The following is a 23,314-nucleotide window of genomic DNA, read 5'->3' on the forward strand; positions in this document are numbered from 1 at the left end:
TAGTCTTCATCTTCTTCCGTTTATTTATTAAGGTTTCACCTTCATCGCCACCATATCGTCTACATTGGCTTTTGTCTATGCACTGCTAGATGGAGGCCTCCTTGCTCCATTGGCATTCCTCGCGTACCTGCGACGCTACATTCCACGTTCCTTCTGACTCCTGCGCGCAAACTAAATCTTGTTACTGCACGTCCCATGTTATCCATTTTGGCTCGTTTTTTCATTCAGCTTTGTTCTCCGTGGGAAATCGTGGATTATGGGATCAGTCGGCACCTGTTCCAACCAGCTCTGGGCAATTCTTCTTCTTCTCATCTGTAAAACGACTCACGGGTGAACAGGAAAATGTTTGGGAGCAAACAAACGGATCAGATGTTGTCACAGTTGCTCATATGATGAGATTAATAATTGTGAGAAATTTATTTTAAAAAGCAATTTGTTGTCACCGCCACCTCATCATGAGGAATACTCCTTCCTGGCCAAATTGTTTTTTTTTGCCAGCATAAGTATTACATGAATTGTCTTTTCAAACAAATGGCGGTAAAGGGGAAGTGTTTTCCTTTGGAAATGTATTAAAAAATCGCAGTAAAGAGTTTTTAGCATTTCAAATTCCGACTTGCATCTGTTGCAAGAGGCCCTGAAAATATCCCACACTTTAATTATTTTTAGCGCTACTAAAAATTGCAGCAGACATTTCGCACCCACTTTACAATGTCCTCCAATGCAGGTTTTAAATATATGCTGTATAAATAACTGGTGGAATACAGTATAGTCTGGTCGTCACTTTCATTAAGTACTTCACTTTACAGCAATGAAAACTTTCATCATAGATCACATTGGCTAGATGCATGGGGGGGAAATCGCTCTTCGACCGCCTTATTAAATTAAATACCCTCGTTAAATGTTATCACGGTGTTAGGTATCATTCATAATCATCAGTCTCCAAGGTCTCATTCGCACTGATCAGAAGTAGTGATTCAATGATTCATGTCTTACACAACTCAATTCCCGTTCTTCTTTGGTTCTTTCGGTAAAGTCACGTAGAATGAGAATAAAATAATAAATTGATAAAATAAAATAACACAATAATTATTTTATCAATTTATTATTTTATTCTCATTCTACGTGACTTTACCGAAAGAACCAAAGAAGATGAATCATTGCAGTCACGAAAGCTTTAAATCGAAATTCAATTCCCGTTCTTTACTCATGAAATGGCCAGGTAACCCAAAAGGTGCATTTTAGGAATGAGCATTAATATTTCTACTTAAATAATTTTGTTTAAAATCAACATGAAAAACAACAAAAACAATTGATTGAGTTGCCATGATCTCTTTGGGCGATTAACCCTTCTCATGTGTAAGTTCAGGAAATTGTTCAGGTCACAGGTTAGTGAGTCTCGGCTTATCCAAAGCTCTTTCCCCATGATAATCATTGTGACCTGCACAGCTACACGCGCAGGATGGATGGAGGCTGTGGGTGGGGTTGTGGTGTCAATTGTATGTGATTATCCAGGTCAGAGCTCTTAAAATCATTTTTGTCATGGGAAATGTTGCTAATATTTGATTTAACAGAAGGATAATTTCATGACAGCAACAGCTCATTTCTGGAGAATTATGCAATTTTCAACATTTACTTGCGGTGTACATTAACACATTATTGCCATTAAATTGTTACCTATGCGCATGAAGTGTCCACACCTCCACTGTACCCTGTATGTACCCTTAACAAATAAGCAGTTCCAATTTTGATTTAAAGCTTTCGTGACTGCAGTAATTCATATTCTTATATATATATTTTATTATTTTGTTGTTTCCCTTCAATGTGACTTTACCGAAAGAACTAAGAATAAGCAATTCCAAGTTATAGATTTTTACAGCTTTACCAAAGCATGAAATGTAGTGGTAACATTTCAGTGCCACTCCCTTTGAAAAGGATGATAAATTTGAAATATTGATTCATTTTAGATTTTGTGCACTGGAATTATGGAGGTCTGCAATAGACTTGTTCGTGAGTGGGATTTATTGAAGTTGACTCTTAAGCAATCGAGCTACTCTCGTGGTTCAAATTAGGAATCTCCCTCAACGTGGTTCATACTTTCCTCTGTGCAAATATTTACTAAGTACGTCCAGTGGACAAATTGTTATTCCTTCTTCTGAAAGAAGGAAGTTTTTGTTTGCCTTTGGAGTGGCCACTTAAACAACCTACAACATAATAGGTTAACATTTTGGTCTGAAATGCAATCAAATCGCCCACACCCATCAAATGTTACACTGCTTGGCTGTCTTTTTTTATTTCATATTGTTATAAAAACCAGAAGATAAATAATGATTGGTATTGACAAAATCTTGTCAGATTGCTCAACTTTAAGAGTGAGCCCTAAAAGGCATAAAATGGCAATTTGTTCTGTTGCATGTGCAGTGTCTATATAAGCATCCAAATGTTGGCAGTTTTTCGGAGTCACTATTGCAAGATGAGAAAATGTTGATGGAAGAAAATATATTTTCCTGATTGTTTAGGATAATTAAATTGCTCATTTGTGTTTTTTGATATAAACTAGCACCTTGATGAAAACGATTGTTTAAGGGCGCTTTATAAATTGAAATCACCTACTATAATCACCCAGAAATGTCTGTCCGTCCCGTGCGTGACGTCACTCCACATGAGGCTCACCCCCCCCCCCCCCCCTTTCATGAGCTGAACAATTTTTCTATTCAATATTTCTGATTTACTGCAATATACACCCGTCCTTGGACGGGCAAAAAAGCTAGTTATTAGAAATGTACAAAAGTGCCAACCATCTGTATAACCAAATAACAAATGCTTTAATTGATTTACAATGTGCCTATGTCACCCGTGTGAACTTAGATATTCGTTTTGTCATCTCACTGCCTCAAAATATCGCCTCTTAATACAGCAATTTTTCCGGTGGTACTCATTTCTAACAGCTCTGCATTTCATGAATAATGCAATTAAGAAGAAACATGTTTGCCTTAGTATTTGCAATAGATGCAAATCAGATTAATTTTCCAGGATGCAGGTGTGTAGACAGATCATGTTTCACTTAGCACAATTTCATAAAAGCATGCTTGCCCATATAACCGAAACACACAGGTCCTTAAACACAGTTGATCTGAATTAAAACACAACTATACACATGTGCATGCACCCACGCAACCCTTTGGCTGGTTTGATTCTGCATAGCTTTGAAAGCTGCCATAGAAATGTTCCCTTTGCGGCGAGTATTTTTTTATGACCTGGTCTGAGGAGGGGGGGGGGATGGGTTCCCTTTTCTTGCCTCCTCAGTAAAAGTGCAGGTAGCAGAGCAGAGACGTGGCACACGTTCAGAACCACTGCTGTGCCGAGCTCTGTCTGTACATTGATGTTGGCCTTGTGCCAACGTTACCGGGTTTTTTTTGCAGCCTGGGGGGGGCGGGCGGTGAAGTTTATAATCCGCTTGTCTTTTTTTTCTTCTTCTTCTTATGAAACCTGTTACAGGAGTGCAGCACCGGTGGAGTTCGAATGGCTGAGAGTCATTTATCTTGCAGGGGTCTTGCAATAACGTCCCCGAGGTTGTCCAGTGAACTGAAAGTCTGCCCAATGAACATTGCACGCGGCCAGCTTTTGACCGTTAAAACTTACGTGCTGTTTGAGCATGCTTCTTTTTTTTGTGGTATTCTCTCGTGCCTTACGTAGGCATAATCTTCAGCTGCAACAAAAACTAGATTTTCCGTGATTCAGCCAAGTGCGCCGTTTGTGATCCGAGTCTGTGAGCCGAGTACTTGCGTCTCGTATGTTCGACAGACAACATGCGGGGATATGGCCAATTTGGAAACGATTACACCTTTGAAATAGCCAACATTTTACTTGCATTTGAGAGTGACTTTGATTAGGAATGTTTTTTTCCCTCGGATATAAATAATCTACAAGTTGAAGTGTCATATTTGGCAGCAGCATTTACACTCGTTACCTGTAGTTTATCTAGACAACAATGACAGAAAAAAAATACATGAACATGAATTTTCGTTACCGTAAATAGACATTGGCAGTGATGTTCTATTGTTTAAAGCAACATCTGTGCCAGGAAATTGGCTGTTCTTGACCTACATTTGCGCTGTTGAAGGATGGCTTGTATATTTTATACTGTGTACTTGTGTGCCTATCCAAAGCCACGTTCGAGGAAAATAGGCATTCCACATAAGCGCAGCTGGTGAATTTTTATGCTCTTATTTTCAGCAATCAACTTGGCAAGAATCCATACGAGTCTCAGCAGACAATCCGGACTGCTTCCACGAACCCCGTGAATCATGTATGCTCAGCTCACTTGCACAGCTTGTAAACGAAGTTGGAAACTAAACAATTTGCACAAACAACAGTGCAAAAAGATGACAAGTGTGTAGGCATTTCTGCGACTGCAGATTGTTTGGAAAGGATCTTTTTTTACATAAACGTTCAAAACGTTAATTTATTATGGACATTGTTTCAGTTGTCACAGCATGATGCTTATTTTTATTTAGTCAGAAAAATCATTGAATTATGTTACTATGAAAAGTGATTAAACAGGCACGCTGGCGATAATTTAACATTTGTTGCTTTGCAATGTTGTTTATTTTATTTAAATGTTTGTATTATAGGAAAGTCCAAAAATTTTACTGAGAAATATTCAGATGGCGTAACATTACCGGCAGATCCTATTCTGAATGGAAAGCTTTAGCCGACCCCTGCCTGGTCCAACGAAGCCTCAGGCTTTAATGACACCACCAAGTGGCCAAATACCAAGAGGATAACAACCACTGCAATTGAAAATACATTACAACCTTTGCTTTGCTCAGGTGCTGCTGTTTTACGTTTCCCTAAATGATAGTGTGTTTTTACAAATTCCCCTTGTGTTCCAACTTTTCCAATTTCCCCGCGATCCTTTTCCTCCATTTGATTCATCGATTGTCCTGTTATCCGCACATCCGTTTTCCCTATCCGCGCTTTTGCATGGAGAAAGAGTAACTTGGGAATTCCACCAAATTGATACTTTTTTTTGCACACTTATCCAAGTTTATAACCCAAACGTGACTTTACCTGGAAGTGATCTCATTAGAGTTCGCCAATCTTCCGATTATCTTTGTGAGAGGAGTAACCAAGAATTGGCAGATAATAGGACAGACCAATAGTGCGTATATTTTCGTGCTGATAAGCGGAGTCTCACTGTGGGCAGCGAATTGGACTCGATATCTCCAAGCTTGTACAAAAAAAAAACAATTGACATTTTAAGCCACTTGTTCGTTTCATTTGTTTTATGTTCATTCAAAAGGGACAGTGCCGTGGTGTAATGGTTATCACACTGGACTTGCTATCCAGAGGTCACCGATTTGGTCTCCCATTGCAGGGCTCGAAACAGTGGCTAAGTTTATTACATTCCCCCACCTCCGTTCACCCAGCAGTATACTCCACAGTTAAGTCAATGGACAGGTCGCATGTGGTGGGGCAACGTGTGGGTGCTGCCCACTCTCTTCCAGGATGTCTCGCCAGTATGTATGTAGAACTTATTTTTTCACCCTACAAGCCAACCGTGCTAATCGGAGGTCTCGAAAAGTAGGCCAAAATGCCCTCCTGAGGGGTTCTCTATAAGTTCTTCTAAGTGATGGACCTTCTGCCAGCAGTCGCATGGGCATGGTATGGCACCACTCCACCTTTACCTTTACATTAGAAGGTGCTTAAATATTCATCACAGTTTATGCCATTCAATTGGTGTTTTCATTAAGATGATTGATTTATTTTAAAGCTGGCGTGTCCAAAGTGCAGTTTCCTTTGGCCCTATAATCCTTCATTCGCGATATTCTTATAACGTTGTAAAATATTGAGGTTAACGGAAACTACACGTGTGGTTTATATGATATGGCTACGATAGTATTTAAACAGTTGCTGTAGCTACACGTTTTCTATTTTGGCATTGTAATGATCGTTTTTACAGTTGGCCCCCTTTGCGCCGTGCCACCCTCTTAATCTTCCGCCGGTAGCTCCAGTGTCAGCAAACGTTCTTGTTGGCAGATGCGAGGGAGGAGGCGGAGGTACACCGAATACCTTTTCAATTTGTCAGGGCGATAACACCCATCTGGTCGGCTTCCCAGCCATATTCCAGCGGCGTCTGCATGCAAGTAAAGCCCGATATTTATTTTCACACGCGCTAACCCGTGTCGCAAATCAGACTGTAAAATGTGGCCAAGACTAGGTACAATAAACCAACACACGGTTCATTTCTAGATTTTTTTTAACACGTGTCAGCAGTAAGATTTGTTCTGCTTCAAAGGAAATGTGAACGTGAAAAAAAAAGTATTTCTTAAAATTATTTTGATAAATATATATGGGTCGTTAACTACGTTGCGTTTGAAAACATCTATCGTTTGTATAGTAGTGTTTTGTACGTTTTGTTTAGCATGTATCTGTGTATTCTTGTGTGTATTTTAGTATTTATTTTGTGGGGAGCGCTAGTGTAACTGTTAGCACGCTGCGGTACGAACCCAGCGACCGAAGTTCAATTCCCACTCACGACCAACATCGGTGACAATTATCTGAACCGGTCTTGGGCATCCCCTAGGTCGACTCGGCCTCAATTAAGTACCTGGTGCAATGTGTAAAAACATTACATTAGGGAGACAAAGGCATGGTGCTGGCCACCCACCCCCTCGTGTGCTTTGACGGCCTTCATAGGTACTCGCTTACAGCACTTGCCCCAACAGTCTGTTAAGGCTACATGGGGGATCTTTGTCTTGGTCGTTATTTATTTTGTCCAATTCTCTCTGACCCACACTCTTAAGAGGAATAACATGGTGAGCTCCCAAGTGTGGGATACTTGGCCTGTAACCTTTAGGGGTGGCACCTCGTGGACAGTGCTGGCACGGCAGGGGATGGGGGAAGTTGAAACAGAAGCGACGTGGGAGTTGAGTGTTTGTGGGGAGGGGCGGGTGGTTGTTGGTTGAATTTAGTTAGCACCTGGCTCTATGCTACAGCCCAAAATGGCCAGGAATGTGTTGGCATAGAGGCTGTCACAAGAAGACAGATGTCCGCATCAAACAACAGGATTGTTAGGCATTGCTTTGATAACTCGAGGGACTTCTTAGTGAGTGCCTACTTTAAATAAAAGTTGTTGCAAAGCAGTCAACGTCTATGGCAACGTACATCAACGGTATACAGAAGATCATACGTAACGGAACACCTCTTCCAAGACATATCTGCCCTGCTTATGTATGCACGTTGAACTTTTTTCGCACTGTACGCAGCCAATCGTGCTAATCGGAGGTGCGAAAGGTCAAAGAGGAAAAACTTAGCACAGAAGGCCAAATTGCCTCTAGAGCAGCGCTCTACAGCTCCCTCTAGTTGAGACCCATCTGGAAGTAGTGGCATGAGCAAGCACTTTCAGGGCTACACCTTTACCTAACTAAAAAAGTGTGAATATGCGGAGACATTTTGACCACGTATGCGGTAAATCAAGAACTACTGATACATTCTAATTAAGGGGGTTCATTTATTTTTTTGAACCGACCATTGCACATAGCTCTTTGAAATGTCGAAATAAGGTTGAGTGGTTTGTAAAACTGCAGCCATTGTGAATGAAGCTAGTGGGGACTTATGGAGGCAGCGTGGTGTTTAAATTGGCTGACAGTTCTGATGTTAATCAGTTTGATCGGCACTCGAGTACATAAGTGAAGATTCCGCTTTTTTGTATGAATGTATGTCGAACATCTTTCGCACCATCCGTGCTGATCGGAGGTTTTCATTATTAAAGTGAAACTCTCCAACTGTTCATTCAAATTAATCTCAGCACAGTCTACTGTATTTTGTGAAATATTTAGGGTATATCCCATTCCATGTTTTATTTGGTGGGAACGGTGGCAAAGTGGTAAGCACACTGCGATGAAGTCGACCCAAGCTCAATGTCTGGGCACAGCGAGCAGCGGTCAGCGAGAGGATATCTAAACCGGTCCTGACCCCCCAAATCCCCTTCACCAAGATGCAGTTGGCCAACATGGCCATATAGGGAAGCCTTCATTCAGCAGAATATTGACAATGGATGACTCACATTTGTTTCGTGCAGGTGTCATGGAGCTTAGGTATTATTATTACTACTCAGTTCTGAAGTTACTTTTTTTGCACAAGGTATTGCAGAGAATCGTTGCCATTGCAACTCAATTGTCATTTACGTGACTTCCTAATAGGTGCAGGCAGCTGCGTGGAATATCATTGGGCATAATGGCAACAATATGTGAACTCGGGCAAGGCTAAATGAGTTTCCCCATGATATAATAGCCGCCAAAAGGTATGTGTTGAAAAACAGAATCGACAGCACTTTACTTTAATCGCTCGCAGGCTGACAAGATTCGCTTTCGCTCCTATAAGGCAGAAATCTTAGACAGGTACAGTAATGGGGGTGAGTTGCCTATAAGCCGACTGTTGTTTATTTTTTTAATGAAAAGCTCAGCTTTCGTGGTCAGCGACAGAGGTTAAGCATGATTTCTGTCAACGCCTTGACAAGCACGAACAGATCGACATCAAAGGCACTTGCTTACTTGTGCTTTCGCCATGTTCATTCTGGAGCAGCATCATGGGCACGTGCGGCTGCGTCTCAGGTTCGTTTTCCCGTTCGAGTCTCTGTGCCAGTGCAATTCGCCGGCATTCCTCACGCTCGGTCGTTTGTTACAGTGTCTTCTCTACGACAAAATCACCCTAAATGCACCCAATCTTGGAAGTTTATCAGTTAAGCAGGAGCTGAGTCTGGTTGGTACGTGAGTGGATGGCCAACAGAATCGGACGCACCAGGGCTTGCCCTGGTGTGAGGTGGTCAAGAGAGAGCGGTGCTGAGTATCATCCCCCCCTCGCATGTCTGGAGGTTGGTTCAGGGTACTTAGGTTTACTCTAACTTTTTTATTAAACACTCATCCCAATGCTGCAAGGTCCTTCTGAAGTATAATCTGAAGACTTGGTGAGGCTCTCCTGGGTAAATAACGCATTATTATTAATTTGTCTGCTTGAGTTACTTGTAAATAAAGTACAATACAACAATAATAATAATGCATATTTCCTAATCAGTCCTTTGCAGAGGTACAGGATCATAGTTTGAAGTAATATAAGTTGTAGCAGCAATGTTGAACAACTTTGGCACGGCAAGAATTGAATGTACCAAAAACAAGTCTTAATAATATCATGAACTAATTGTGCAATTGTTTGGCAAAAACAATGTGCTCCCATTTAAAATAGTGCCCATGGTATCGTCACCCACTAAACTCTTGTCAAAGTGTGACATAGTAATCTCAGTGTATGTTTAGATGAAACAAATGATGATGTTGGCATTGCTTGTGTCTCTGGCTGAAATGTTTTAATTTGTGAAACAATGTCTCAGCACTGCGGAATGTTTGACAATCGCTGATGTTAACACATGTGCCCTAACTAGGAGTTCCTTGTGTTGCTTTGATGGATTTTTTAGTTTTCCTACAACAAAAAAATACACGCGAGTGTATATTCTGCCAGGACAGTTAAAGGGAACAAAATGATTGGTTCTACTTTAATGTTGCACCCAGCGTTATAGCAACCTTTTATTATTTCAAGCATAATATTTTGGAAAAGGAGGAGAGCGATAAAAGAAATGTTTGGTATTTGCGTCTGCGCGGCATTGTTAGTTTTTGTTGCTCATTATGTCTCGTGAAGCTGAATGAATGCAAGCAAGCAAGCAAGCATTCAGTGACCAGGGGACTGGGAAGCCAATTTAAACGCTCAAAATATCTCCAAATTTGACGTTCCATCGGCTGCCATCAAAAGAGCACAGGCGGCCCCCCCTGATCCCAGGCCCTGCGGGAGGATGAATTCATCTCTGGGTATTTCACGACAATTGATGAGAGAAACCACGTGGAACGGCTGGCTCTTTTTTGGGAGGGGGGGGGGGGGGAGCCTGCGGTGCAACATTGGGAAGATTGCGAACTTTGCAGACGAGGACGGAGCGCGCACGGCCAGTTGATGTGCGGAAGTGTTCTCGTGTGAGGGTGTGCGCGAGCATCAGGAGAGACTGTAGTATTTATGGCCGGGCGGGACCTGCTTGAGCACGACGTGGCGGTCAGTATTCCAAATATTATTTCTCTCAATGTACGCGTGCTGGTGCTGAATATAGAATGGCATTTTCGCAGTGTGCAAGGTTCTGGGACTGCCTGTAGTGTGTTGCATCTATGACGAGCGTTCTATTTGGGTGCTGGGCAGCAGACGAACACAATTGCCATCGGACAAATTTGTCAATACGGAAGAGCTGTGCAATTTCAAAATAGTGTGTCATCATAAACTTATGAAGTATATCCATGCTGTATTTCATATTTAATTACGTATCATTTTATTTATTTTACTTGATGCCTAACATGTGTGATGTATATTCATTATACATTTTCACTAAATATAATGTATTTTCTTTGTGTTTTAGACTTTCTATGCCTATGTATTATATTGATGTATTTTATTTTATTGTGAGAACCTTAATAGACATGGGCTGTTATCTGGTTTAAAAAAAATTGTCATTCATGACACAGTACTTGTGCAATTGCTGTTTGTACATTTCAATATAAAGTATACATCTTGACTTAAAGCTTTCGTGACTGCAGGAATTCATATTCTTTGGGTCTTTCGGTAAAGTCACGTAGATAGAACAATAAAGTAATACAATTGAAAATAAAGTGAATAAAAAAAGTTTTAGTATTTCTTATTTTTTATTCACACTTTTTTTTATTGCTCTACGTGACTTTACCGAAAGACCAAAATAATATAAAGTATACACAGAGGGTGTCCAACTTTCAGTTAATATTACAGTTTAATTATTTAAAAATACATTATTAATGTCATGTTTAAAGAAAAATCGTAAAGAATACGATATTTTCTACCCACAATTTTTAGACATACTATGAAAAAAAATATTTTTTGAAATCCCATTTTTTTTAATCCATGAAATAAATGTGTCTCTGAAAAATATTTTTTATTACTTCGAGTATGATAATGCAATTTCACTTTACTGAGACTCAATAGGGACCTTGAAAAGAATGAGGCATTGCCACTGACTGTGTTGTGGATATCGACTCTCTTTCCTTAGATTTGCTGGGACTATTTGTTCAGATGCTGGGCTTTGGTGACCGTCACTTGGCGACACCCAGCCATTACGCTTACCCGTTAAAAACTGCAGCTGTGCTTCAAATTTGTCCCCAAGCAGCCACACCAACTAATTGATTATAGTTCTTTTTGAACATGTTTCACGAGCAGACATGGCGGCAGACTTTCCAGAGCCCTGTGATTGAGTTTGCCATGTTTTAATTGCTGAGCACACAGCAATGAAGTGGTCCGCTTGCGTAAAGAATGCCCAATACTCTCGCTACTCCTGCCAGCGAGGATTGCCTGGCATGAGGAAGCGGGGCAGCACAAGTGCTGAAGAAGGGCAGTAAAGCATAGGGGGACTCACTGCTAAATCTAGAGCTCTGTGGATAGTCTGGTATGCACACGTCAGCTGTGGCACAGAGGGAGCACGGACCAAATACGTCTCATTCCACGCGTTATCCCGGCAAATCTCTGGGGAGAACTGGACTTGGTCCAAGTCATGGATTTACGTATCCAGGGGCAAGGCACACTCGTTCTGTCTCGCAGCCACTTCACAAGGGTCAGTACAATGTGTGTGTATTTTATTTTTGCTCTTGTGATAAACGTTATCTGCATAGTACTTTTATAAAGTATGCATTTTGGCAATGCAAGAATGTTTGTTTTGTGGTACTCGAAAAAAAACCTGTTTGCTTAATAGATAAAAAATGGAATATTAGAAGTGTGCGGTGTGAATTTAACTTGGGATGCGTTTTGTGCACTCGAGATTGTTGTACAATACTGCGGATATTGTCAAGTCGATAAACTTCTCATATCGTAAGCCGGTTATTTTCCTTTCCGTAACCGACACGAAAGCTATTAATATGTTTTATGCTTGGCAGAGTACTGTGGAGGGTATGAGACGAGCATTAAAACTCGAGATTAACACCCGTACAACCGTTGCCACCCTCATATGATACGTGTGCACATTTTTAACGTGCGGAGTTCTGGATCGCACGTTTAAGCAAATGCCACCCTAGCCGTCTTTGGTTTTCCGTTATTGGTTATTAGCCGCAGCTCGGCTCAGCCGCAGCGTTGGATAAGGGGCACCCGGGAGGTGCCCTTTGAGCTCCTGAAATTTCAGTGCCTCTGAGGCCTCAGAATTCGATTCGCTCAAACGTAAAAAAGTTAATCGCACGCGCGAATGAACGCGTGCCATCAAATGGGACGGGCGACAATGAATGAACGGGCGCTCAGGTTCGCGTGCTCCGTGCAGTCGGGCGATGATATAATACGGTGTCAGCGCCGCCTGTGAAGGGATCCCTGATTACCTTGAAACCGAGATTGTTGCGGCTGCTCGGGAGTGCGGTTTGCCATTGTTGGCCGTGAAGGAAAATCCAGATCCGGACTGTAATTGTCTGCTGCCGAAAGGTGGTCAGAATTCTGAACTTCAAAGCATTTCAATAAAGGATTCCATGTGAGGAAGAAAAATGCTCCTGTTGGGAGATTGTGTCGCCTCCTGCACAGATGCCAGCGTGTTTTGCTGCATTATTCAGGGGCCTGACATGCATTGTGATATGTAAGGAAGTTGTAAGTTAATATATATTTAAAGTACGGTACTTCATATTTCTCATGTTGAACATTTTAAAATTTGTAGCATATTTCTCATATTGGAAATACAGGTGAACAAATACCTCGTGAAATACAATTCTACTTCATAGGTATTTTCGAAGTTTAAATTCAATGTGATAAAAAAAGAAAAGTTGGCACAACCTAAATCGTTAGGTCTGTAGCATATGCGTATACATATACAGAGTAAAGGTTTATTGCAGCGTGGGTTGAGTGCTGATTAGGAGATTACAGTATTGACTTCTTGAGAAATTATTCTTCCCTTCTTCAATTTCTCGAGAGTCCAATTAGCAGGGCCTAGCAAGGCGAAACTGCCAAATGTAAGTTTGCTTGTATGCTGCTTTTTCACACTTAATGTTGTGTTTTGGCACAATTTATGATGTACTTTTATACGATGATTGTTGTCATTTGGAATTTGAAACTGTTTGAAACATTTCATAATCATTGGTCAAGTTTGGTTTCTCCCGCACGTAGTTGCTTATATATTTGTTCAGAGATTTGTTAAGATCATACATAAGTACATCTTTCTCCCCGTATTCAGCCACAAGCTCGCGTGATGTCTGGCTGTGACATGGACATTCAGTGGCCAGCATACTGTCGTAGTTTATTAAACAAACTACAGCACAAATTTTACGCAATAGTAAAAAAAAGATGCCAATCTTTTGCTTAAGTAAAGGTGGAGCGTGATAATGCATTTTTTCTGCAAAGCCAAGATGATAATATCCCTACAAAGAGAGCAGTGGTAATAATTGGGAAGCAAAGCGATGGAAAGCTGTTCTTGTCTTTGAGAACTGTGGTTCGCTTCTAAGTTGCTTAAGCCACACCGGTCCATGTTAAGGATACTTACAAATTAGGATAAAGAGTGTCAATGCCAAAAACTCCCAATAGCATACCTGTCAACCCCTTATCCGTGCCCTACCTTATAGGCCAATTCAGACCTTATTGGTCACCCTGTGCCCCTTATAAATCTCAACGTTCATCCTACAAAGTCCCATCACAAGGGAGAGACAAATAGACATAATTGATGTTACTAAGCAAAAACTTTTTACGTAATTTTGATAATTGGTGTCAATGATGCTATGCTACTTATCATGCTACTATGATCTTGCATGCTGATATGGCTGCATGCTTGATATGTGGATGCACACACTCATGTTGTAAAATGTACAATATTGTAAAGGGTGAAACTATTTTCTTTTTATTTGGCCGTATGAGTTTTTTTTGCCCGTATTGAAACGGCTGTACGCCATATGGACCTGAAAACTCAATTTCCCTGTACAAGAATACGGGTAAACCGTATGGGTTGACAGGTAAGCAAGTCAAACTATGGAGTAAACTTAGCCCCTCGATTTTTAGAGCAACAGGAACTACGTTAATAGCAACGCAAATACAATAGTATGGATACATTTTGTCCCGAAAGTGTCTTATACCCCATTTACATTTTCATCTTTACAGAGATTGCTGCTTAAAAATCTTTGCTCTTTTTGTTGTTGAACGTTTTTTTTATGTTGTGAAAAGACAATATTTCTGCCCTCTAGTGGTAAGGCTGATGTGCTATTGTCACTGCTGCCTGTTATCATGCCGTGTTTGCATTATTATAATAACTGTGCATTTTTCAGTATTGAAAGTGGTTGCATTGCTAAGTTTAGATTCATCTGTAGAAAGTCCCCACAGAGTGTGTGCTCCTTGATCATGTTTTGCCTTCTCGACCAGGAGAAAAAACAATGGTAACAAACGTTTGCTTACTTTATGACTGCATGCTGCTTGTCAGTCTATAATGGATATGAACTTGTGCTTGTGGATGTAACGGTAGAGTGACTATCTTTGGTCAAAAATACAAGAACAGTTGTCACCACGGTATCTCAAACAGCTGTAGTAACACCTTAGGTTCGGACAAATGTTTGGTCCTATATATAGTCCTGGGCCGTGTTACCGCCACAACCTTCCGTTCACTGGCTTGGCCAGTTGCTTTTGTTGACACGATTTTGGATGTTTTTCAAAAGTTAAGGTAGATACATGACGGTTGGCATATGCGCTACCTTACTGCGTAGGGTTACCGCGGTTGTGTTGTACGGGTCATCGGTGTGCTTACGTTGTCATTGGATACGATGTCCGACGTTTTATCTCCACTTTCTGGGGGCTTCTTCAGGAATTCATTCATCATGCCAAAAAAATACACGATGGTACAATCCGAAAACATGTCGGAGATTCTAGATTTAAAGCTTTCGTGACTGCAAGGATCCATACTCTTTGGTTCTATTGGGTAAAGTCACGTAGGTAAAAAATAAAATAACAAAAATCACGACGTTTCGGCCACAACACAAGCGGCCTTCATCATGTCGGAGAGTTATATTTACCGTAGGTTTGGATTTTTTTCTCGGCATTTGGAAACGATATTGTCAAGAGAAACTTTAAACCGAATATTTCCTGACAATTGTATAACCAGAATAGCGTATGTAGTAACATTTAAGGATGGATCTCTCTATTTCGTGTACATCACTTTAAAGTAGAATTACACAACGTTGAAGGTCACATTAATACAACCCCAATCATAAAAGGTAATGATTTTAATAAACACCCCTTTTCACATCAGGTTAAATGAGGACACTCGTCCATTGAGATCTCGCAAAGGATAGTTTAACAGCTCAGTCCATATAGACTACTTACATTTGACCAGGCTCCTAAAAATAGGCTTGGTGTGATTTAAAGCTGGGGAGGCAGAGAGGGAGGCGGTGGGGAAAGTCTCTGTGATTTTTTTTTTAACATGGCAGAACACTTGCGGAAATGTGGGCGAGCCATGATCTGAGCGAGGGCCGAGCACACTTTATCCCAAGAGGGTCTCATGAAATGTTGAGCTGTCCAAGGGGGGGTGTGGGTGTGCTCCTGCCGTTGCTGGTGTCTTCAACGACCGTTGTTTAAGTCGTGTGCCTTTGCGATTATTTTATTAAAGTGGCTCGTGGCCACGCGCGAAGAGGCCGACTGGAGAAGAGTCAAAAGTGGGACACACTTTTTTTTTTGGGGGGGGGGGGGGGGCTGGTGGCACGAACTGAGCACGGCTCGACGGCTGACACATCAGCAATGGGTAATACATTGTTATGGGATGGGAAAGCCATCTGCCAGACATGTTGGAAAACAGTACATTTTTATATTGCAGATGAATTTCCATCGCGTACACGTGCAATAAATGCTTTAATGCTGGAAGCGATAAACCTGCTGTCATCGTTTAGTCGGTTAAGTGAAGTGAACTCATCGGTCATGAAGTTATTTTTTTAATTTAAATTAAAGCGTGATGGTTAAAGCAGCAATTGAATGCATTCATCGCAAACATTTTCATGACTCTTTAGAGTGCATGCAAAACTCGAGTTCTTTGGGAATGTAACTTAAATACAAGATATGTTGAGAGGAGAAGCAGCCTTTCAAATATATGCGATACATAAGGTTTATAACTAAAGCCTCAGAGAGTTAATAGATTTTTGAAAGATATGAGATTTCAATGTTATTACTCAGACTTCAAAGAGTTTATATCTATCAAGCTAAGGAGTGGGTGTCACATCCTGCCGTTCCCTGCTTGTAAACCTGCCTTGTAAACAGTGACCACCCAGTTCACGTTAATGTGCACACACACACGTAACAAAAATACAACAACACCCGCCATTCGCCACTAAGTGGCGGCGACGTCACCACGACGCCTGTGCCAGGCTAGGCGCACGTTGAGGCCACGTGGAGTGTCGAAGGCTCGTTGACAGGGGGTCAGGGGACAGACCCAGGTGGTGCTGTGGGTTGACTGACTGAGATGACTGGCAGATGCACCAGCTCTGCCCCTGACTGTGCCAACGTGATGACGGACGCTTGTGTTGCACCCGAAACGTCGTGATTTATTTTAATTTTCTACCTACGTGACTTTACCGAAAGAACCAAAGAGTATGGATTCCTGCAGTCACGAAAGCTTCAAATCAAGATTGTGCCAACTTGCTGTATTTTATCTGCCCGGTGCTCCGCTTGTTGTTGTGTCGCTCCTCTGCCCTCCGTTGTTGTTGGGCGACTGGAGGCAGTCGCCCTCTGACAAAAATACGCACACAAATGGACACGCACACGCAAAATACTAAATTGGAAAACACATAGCAATCATCGACCTCTTCTGCAAAAACTTGGCAGCATCCACCTGAAAGAGATATATGAGACTTAGTAAGGCTTTCCTTAGCAGTGATGCGCAATCATAATAATAACACAGAAAAGTATAGTCTCTTCAGGGTGTTGTGGCAATTTGCTGTTAAAGTAAATATGGAATGAACACGTTTATATATACGCATTCACACACAGGCAAGTATTCAGGCATCATTATTCAGTGTTTTCCCTTCAGTGATTTCTTGACTCACAGGAGATGGATTGTGCACAAGATAAAAAAAACGTTGAAAGGTCACCATTTAGTGATATACCACAAATAATGCATTTCAAATGAATTGCTGAGTTGTATGTTTGTTATGATGGAAGGGGTGGCTTGGTTGAGTCATGGATGTTAACAAGATGACTCGGAGGACCCTATTGAATTGCCAGAAATAAACAATTTAAAACTGAACAGCTGTTGCTGTTTAGTCACAACGGATTTCAAAATCGGTTATTCATGGCATTATTTTATGTGGCGATTCGCCGTTGTGTTCTACATATGAAATGGCTACCTTCAAAAGTTGGCACATTGGCAGCACAGCGTTGCCAAAGCCTAACTAATTGTCGTGTGGCACCCTGGTGGCTGAGCGGAAAAAGTGAAGCAAACTAATGCAAAAACGTTCAACACCTAAGCAAACACAAAGCATTTACACTCGAGTCCGCTGACTTTATTTTCCATAAACAGGAATTTTGACGTTTTGGTTATATTTTAAAAAACCCATATGACTCTGGTTTAATGTTATGATCCAACGGATTACGATAAATCATTTGTAAACTGTGTGTATTAGAGTTGATGGTCATCATGACAATGTGGCTGACATTTCCTTCCAAATAGAGATGATAAATGTAAATGCGTGGCACTTTGCCGCATGTCTGCAAGTATAAAATTGTCGTTACTGAGAAAACCAGTTTGTCAAGTCGTTTGTGTGTATCTGACTTTGCCTCTTCAACGCCCACAACATTTGGCACATCTCATAAAATAAATTACGCACACCCCTTTTACAATTGACTGCTGGACCATGGAGGGGGTGTTTGTCCATCTTTCATGCTGGTAAATGATACACTAAACTTTTTATATCACCAGGTAAGGCCCACTGAGCAATAATAGCTTTTTTTCAGAAACGACCTGGCCACAAATGATAGCTCAACGAAGTGGCTTATCGCATGGAAATTTATAGCAGCCAAAGACTCTAAACGCGTGACGTTGATTCGAAATGTGGAGCTGGCATCGTCAGGGTCGGGATCGAACCCATGCGCTCCTGCATACCAGGCGAGTTAATTAACATCTCGCCACCGTTGCGTGCCTATGGGTTGATGAAGAAGGGGCCCAGGACAGGTTCAGATACCACGCCGTGAGCCGTGGCCAGGAAGCACACAGTGCACGAACCATTGTCCACACCCCCTACCCCCGCCCCCCACGTCTTCATATCAACGCATAAATACAGGTTGTTTGTCGAGCAATGCAGGATTACTGCAATACTTCATGCTGGTAAATATGGGTCGATAAATAACCGTAATACCGGTTATGTTAAATAACGTACCTTTCAGTATTTGTGGCATAAGTTTATGAACCTTCCATGAATACAATACTGTGCATAGTTCTGTATTTTATTTATTGAAATATTTTACTTGGTTGTCCTGGTGCAAGGGTGGTCCATATACATGTGTTAATTTACTTTATTGACATTAACTTTAGTGAACTAAACAGATTTCCCACAATACTCTACTGCAAATAAAGCAAATTAATAACTTAGAAGCTACATCAACCACTCCCCCCTAAAAAAACATACATGCATGCATTTCAGCATTATTCCATTCAAACAAGTGAGATAACATCTTTACAAAATAAATAAACAGACAATATACCTCTCTCTTCGTATACGTATATAGCCATCTCTCCACAGAAAAATAAAACGTGTTTTTTCACTACCCATCAGCCACAAGGTCATCCAGTGGGAGTGCATAATTTCAGCAGCAGCGATTCAAGACTAAACTATTTTAAAATGCACCAGGTAAGGGCCCACTGAGCTATGTAGCTCTTTTTCAGAAGTGACTTGGCCACAAATGATAGCTCAACGAAGTGGCTTACCATGTGGAAATTTATAGCCAAATAATCTAAACGCATGTTTCTAAATGTGAAGGGAAAATCGGAGGACCCGGAGAGAAATCCACACGACCACGGCCAGAGAGATACGCAAACTCCAAATATACAGCAGGCATCAGGGTCGTGATCAAACCCACGATCTCCTGTATACCAGGCTAAGTAGTTAACATCTCGCCACCGCGGCACAATGAGACATGCAGTGTCTCATAAGCAGTCAAACTTGCCCGAATCAATGCCGATTAATTGCCAAATCCTACAGGCAAGGACCCACTCTATTTCTAATATGGGGTCCTAAGGTCATTTTAAAGCGACATTTTTTAAATTTAAGTCGCCACAGTTGGCTGCCACAACTGTAATCCTATAAGGTGAGCCCTCTCCCTTGTCAGCCGGCGGGAGACTCCCTGCCGTGGTGGTGGAGTGGGGGGGGTGGATGGCGCTGTCTCTTGTTGCCTCGCAAGCTTCCTGACCCGCCTCCCGTGCACCGTACACGCCGTGCCCTGCCGCTGGCTTGCCCGTGGGCTGCTGGCTCCTGGTTGTGTCGCTTTCATTCTCGGCAAGTGGCCGCCAGGGATCGAGGAACTCTCACGCGGGCACTCTAGTCCCTGGTGGGGGTGGATGGACTTTGCCCTACGCATTTTGTTTCCAAGTACAAATTCGTTGCTGTCTGGAGGTTTTTTTTTTGCAGGTGTATATATTATTTTTTTACGTCATAGTTTGAGTATTGTTTTAACTGTCATTCGTGTAGCCTCGATTTTTCGAGTTGATTTCTATCCGCACTGCTGATGTGCTCGCATATGTCGGCGTCATCAGGTGTTTGACGGAGAATTTCACAACAGCTCTATTTCGGCTGGTGCAGTGGATGAGGGTACACACTGGTGGTCTTACAAAATGCGTAGTCCGAGTTTGTTTATATGACATATAATAGCTCGCTTTCGTGACTTAATACACACCCACGCACACATTCGCAATGACAAGCGTGGAGCTGACTGACGGGACGCATTAGAGGTACGCAAAAAATGTGGAATGCAAAGCCATTGAGACATTGTTTACTTTGACTTTTATTCACGTGTCCACCCCCCCCCCCCTTGTTCATATCTCGGTTGCAGATCTACACAGACTGGGCCAACCACTACTTGGCAAAGTCGGGTCACAAGCGACTGATCCGAGACCTTCAACAAGACGTCAGTGATGGTGTTTTGCTGGCGGAGATTATCCAAGTTGTGGGTAAGTGTTGGCTGCTTTGTTACCCAGTGCTGGCTCTCCAGGGCTGCGGAACATCGTCTGTCACGGCATTCTGTGGGAGGTTGACGTTAAGCCTGTCTGCCGTGACAGACAACATGTTGACTCTAACCGTTCGCTGGACTTTGATGGCTCTCGTTCCCCTGTTTTGTGTGTGGGCTGCTTCATCGTAGATCTGTCGCCTGATCAGTTTAACACGTAGGCTTTCACGACCAATATCATCCATAATAGAGGTTTTTTTGGGGGTTAGATCGTGTAAATGTATTAATATGTCATTAAAACCCACCACCACCCGACACAGCCAACTAGTAAGGGTTGTCACGTAAACAGAACATACCAATTCGTCACTAGTACAGCACACCGGTGTGTTGGAGAGCCAAGCCACAACATTTACAACCTGAGTACGACGTTTCGCCAGTAATTACAACTAGCTTCATCAGGCGACAAATCTGGCTGTCGCCTGATTTTGGGACAACTTCGAGCAACGGTGTTTTATATTTCTTGTCTGCATTTTGAAGCGCTTTGAGATGCCGTTTCAGTATTTAAAATTACGCGATGAATGTAAATCTTTATAGATGTCCTAGCAATCATGCCAAATGCAGGCCTCGATGTTCACCAGTTCCGTGGTCAAGTGTTAGGGTTTTGATCTTTCAGGATAGTTTTTCTCGCTAACCACAACACTTTTTAGGTGTGCATTTACCACTGTAAGTAATGTGCAATCAGGATTGAACTTCACAGGAGAACAGCAGGGTGCATGGTTACATAATAACTTGCTGCATTTTTGGCAGGTGTACTGATTGTGGCCAAGTATTCTTCCTCAGGCACGCACACACGTTTACTTCTTTAATCGAGTTAAATAAATGACCAACAAAATCCACAACTTTTGGAAACTTGTCTTGTTTCGTGAACAATGTAAACCTTGCTTACCGTGTTGTCTCCCCCAAAGTCCCTTCATGTTTATCTCTGATTATGTGTAAGTACTCATCTATTAAATTTCGATTTAAAGCTTTCGTGACTGCAGGGATTCATATTCTTGGTTCTTTCGGTAAAGTCACGTAGAAGGGAAATAATAAAATAATACGTGACTTTACCGAAAGAACCAAGAACACTCATCTATTTTTTTTCCTACGCGTGTTTAGTGTTTTGTTGGGGGTCTGGTCCCATTGTGCCAAGTGTGCTGCACTGCAACATCAGTGGAGGATTAAACTAAACTGTATATTTTTTTATTTTATTTTACCAGATAAAATCCCAACTGAGCTACACAGTTATTTTTCATTAGCAATCTGGCCACAAACGATAGCTCAACGAAGTGGCTTATCATGTGGAAATGTATAGCAGCCAAATACTCTAAGCGCATGTTTCTAAATGTGCAGAACATGCACGCTACAAAATATACGGGCATCGTAAGGCTTTTGGATCAAACCGACGACCTCTATACCAGGTGTGGAAGTTATCATCTCGCCACCGTGCTATCAGAACTTGTGCTGTGCCTCCACTTGATTATGCTTTAAACATCAGGACCTGGTGCAATGTGTAAACATCTGCGCTGGAAAGAAAACGGTGGCTCTGCGTATTGCTACCCACACTGCCCCCTCTTGCTGTCTGAGCTTCCATAGGTTCTTGCAAACAGCACTTGAAACCAATTTTTTAAGGTTATGCAGGGTATTTTTTTGTGTTGGTTACACCACCACACCCGTGCCCGGGTGTTGTATGATAAACAGGTATCGGACTCATCTGTCATTCTTATTATTGCGTGCATGCCACTGTATTGCATACACAATTAATTTATTGAACTTTGAGGCCACAAAAACAGCTATACTTCATTTTAGATACATGAGGACTTCATTTATGTAATTCAGAGAAACAGTTAACTTCTGTATATAAAATGAAAATATTAGCTATAAAGAATATTATTGCTAAAATATATTTAACGTTGATGTAAAACAGTACTTTTCCCACAGAATTAAACCAAGTCTTGCTGAGAGCAAGCATTCATTATTGATATATATTTTCCCTTCTACATTCATGTAAGTTATAAAATAAATCATAAATTCACATGTAAAAGTATACCGAGGGTCAATGATGTTGGTTTTTGTAATGGGCTGGATTTGGCAGTCAATATTAGTCATGCGGGGGCGAACATAAGGAATACATTATGAATATCAAAATCAAAGAAAAAATTTCAGCAGTTTAAAAACGTTGGCCTTTTTTTACTGGCCACTCGAAAAAAATGCACAATTTGGCAGAAGGAAGTTGGGGTGTGCAGCAACAGCAGCAGCAGCAGCGTTTGGGGCTGTAAAAGAGAGTGCGTTAGTGACCTGTGGGTTCCCTTGTCCTCTAAACGTCTCTCCCTTCAAAAAAAGCAACGCAGCCCAACTTGGCCAGTCAGATGGTGTGAGCGCTTGGGGTGGTGGGGGGGGGGAACTTACGCTCGGCAAACGTTCGCCAGAAAAGCGGCGGCTTAGATGGGTGGCAAAGCGCGCGAGGTGGGAGTCCGGGCTTGGGTTGGAGGACGGCAAAGCAGGTCGGGAGGGGTTTTGTTAGGGAGGGATTTGCTTGAGGGGGAGGGAGGGATGGAGAGACGGCGATGGGGTGGCTCACATTCACACGCAACTCCTTTTGTCAGACGGAGGGGAGCCACAGGGGCTGTTTGTGCTTTATTTATTTCATTAACTCGCCCCTAATAATAAGGTCAGCCAGAGAAAAAGTGCTAAAGTGTGGCTATTTCTGCCGGTGCACATGGAGCCTGTTACAGCTAAATGCTCCTGTGTGCCTCAGGCAACAATTGGAAGCTCAATGCAATGAAGGCTACCCTAGACGATCCCTAGAGATGCGATTAATGTTATGTGGAACTAAAATTGAACGAACAGCCGCTTGATATTTGAACAGCCCCAGAACGGATGTTTACTAAGTAAATAAATAATACAGTCAGCTACTGTAAAAACTTTTTTTTCTTTTACACATAAACCACTTGGTCGATTAAATGCAACCTTGTCATTTTCCTTTTTTAGCCAATGAGAAGATTGAAGACATCAACGGCTGCCCAAGGAGCCAGGCTCAGATGGTGAGTTAATCCACCTGAATTTCCCTGACAGT

General features: G+C 41.8%; 1 protein-coding gene across 20 annotated transcripts in view; it reads left to right on the forward strand.

Moving 5' to 3' along the window:
• Positions 1-23,314, forward strand: part of LOC116939958 (neuron navigator 2) — a 271,136-nt gene that overhangs the window by 114,025 nt on the left and 133,797 nt on the right. For all 20 annotated transcript variants that reach the window (XM_076065371.1, XM_076065356.1, XM_076065361.1 and 17 more), the window contains exons 2-3: positions 20,086-20,203; positions 23,230-23,282. In XM_076065371.1, the coding sequence (XP_075921486.1) occupies positions 20,086-20,203; positions 23,230-23,282 (171 nt within the window). The remainder of the gene's footprint in view (positions 1-20,085; positions 20,204-23,229; positions 23,283-23,314) is intronic.

The sequence above is a fragment of the Petromyzon marinus genome, chromosome 7 (assembly GCF_048934315.1).
Source record: "Petromyzon marinus isolate PM22_M1 ecotype Great Lakes invasive population chromosome 7, UKy_Petmar_22M1.pri1.0, whole genome shotgun sequence".
NCBI lineage: Eukaryota > Metazoa > Chordata > Hyperoartia > Petromyzontiformes > Petromyzontidae > Petromyzon > Petromyzon marinus.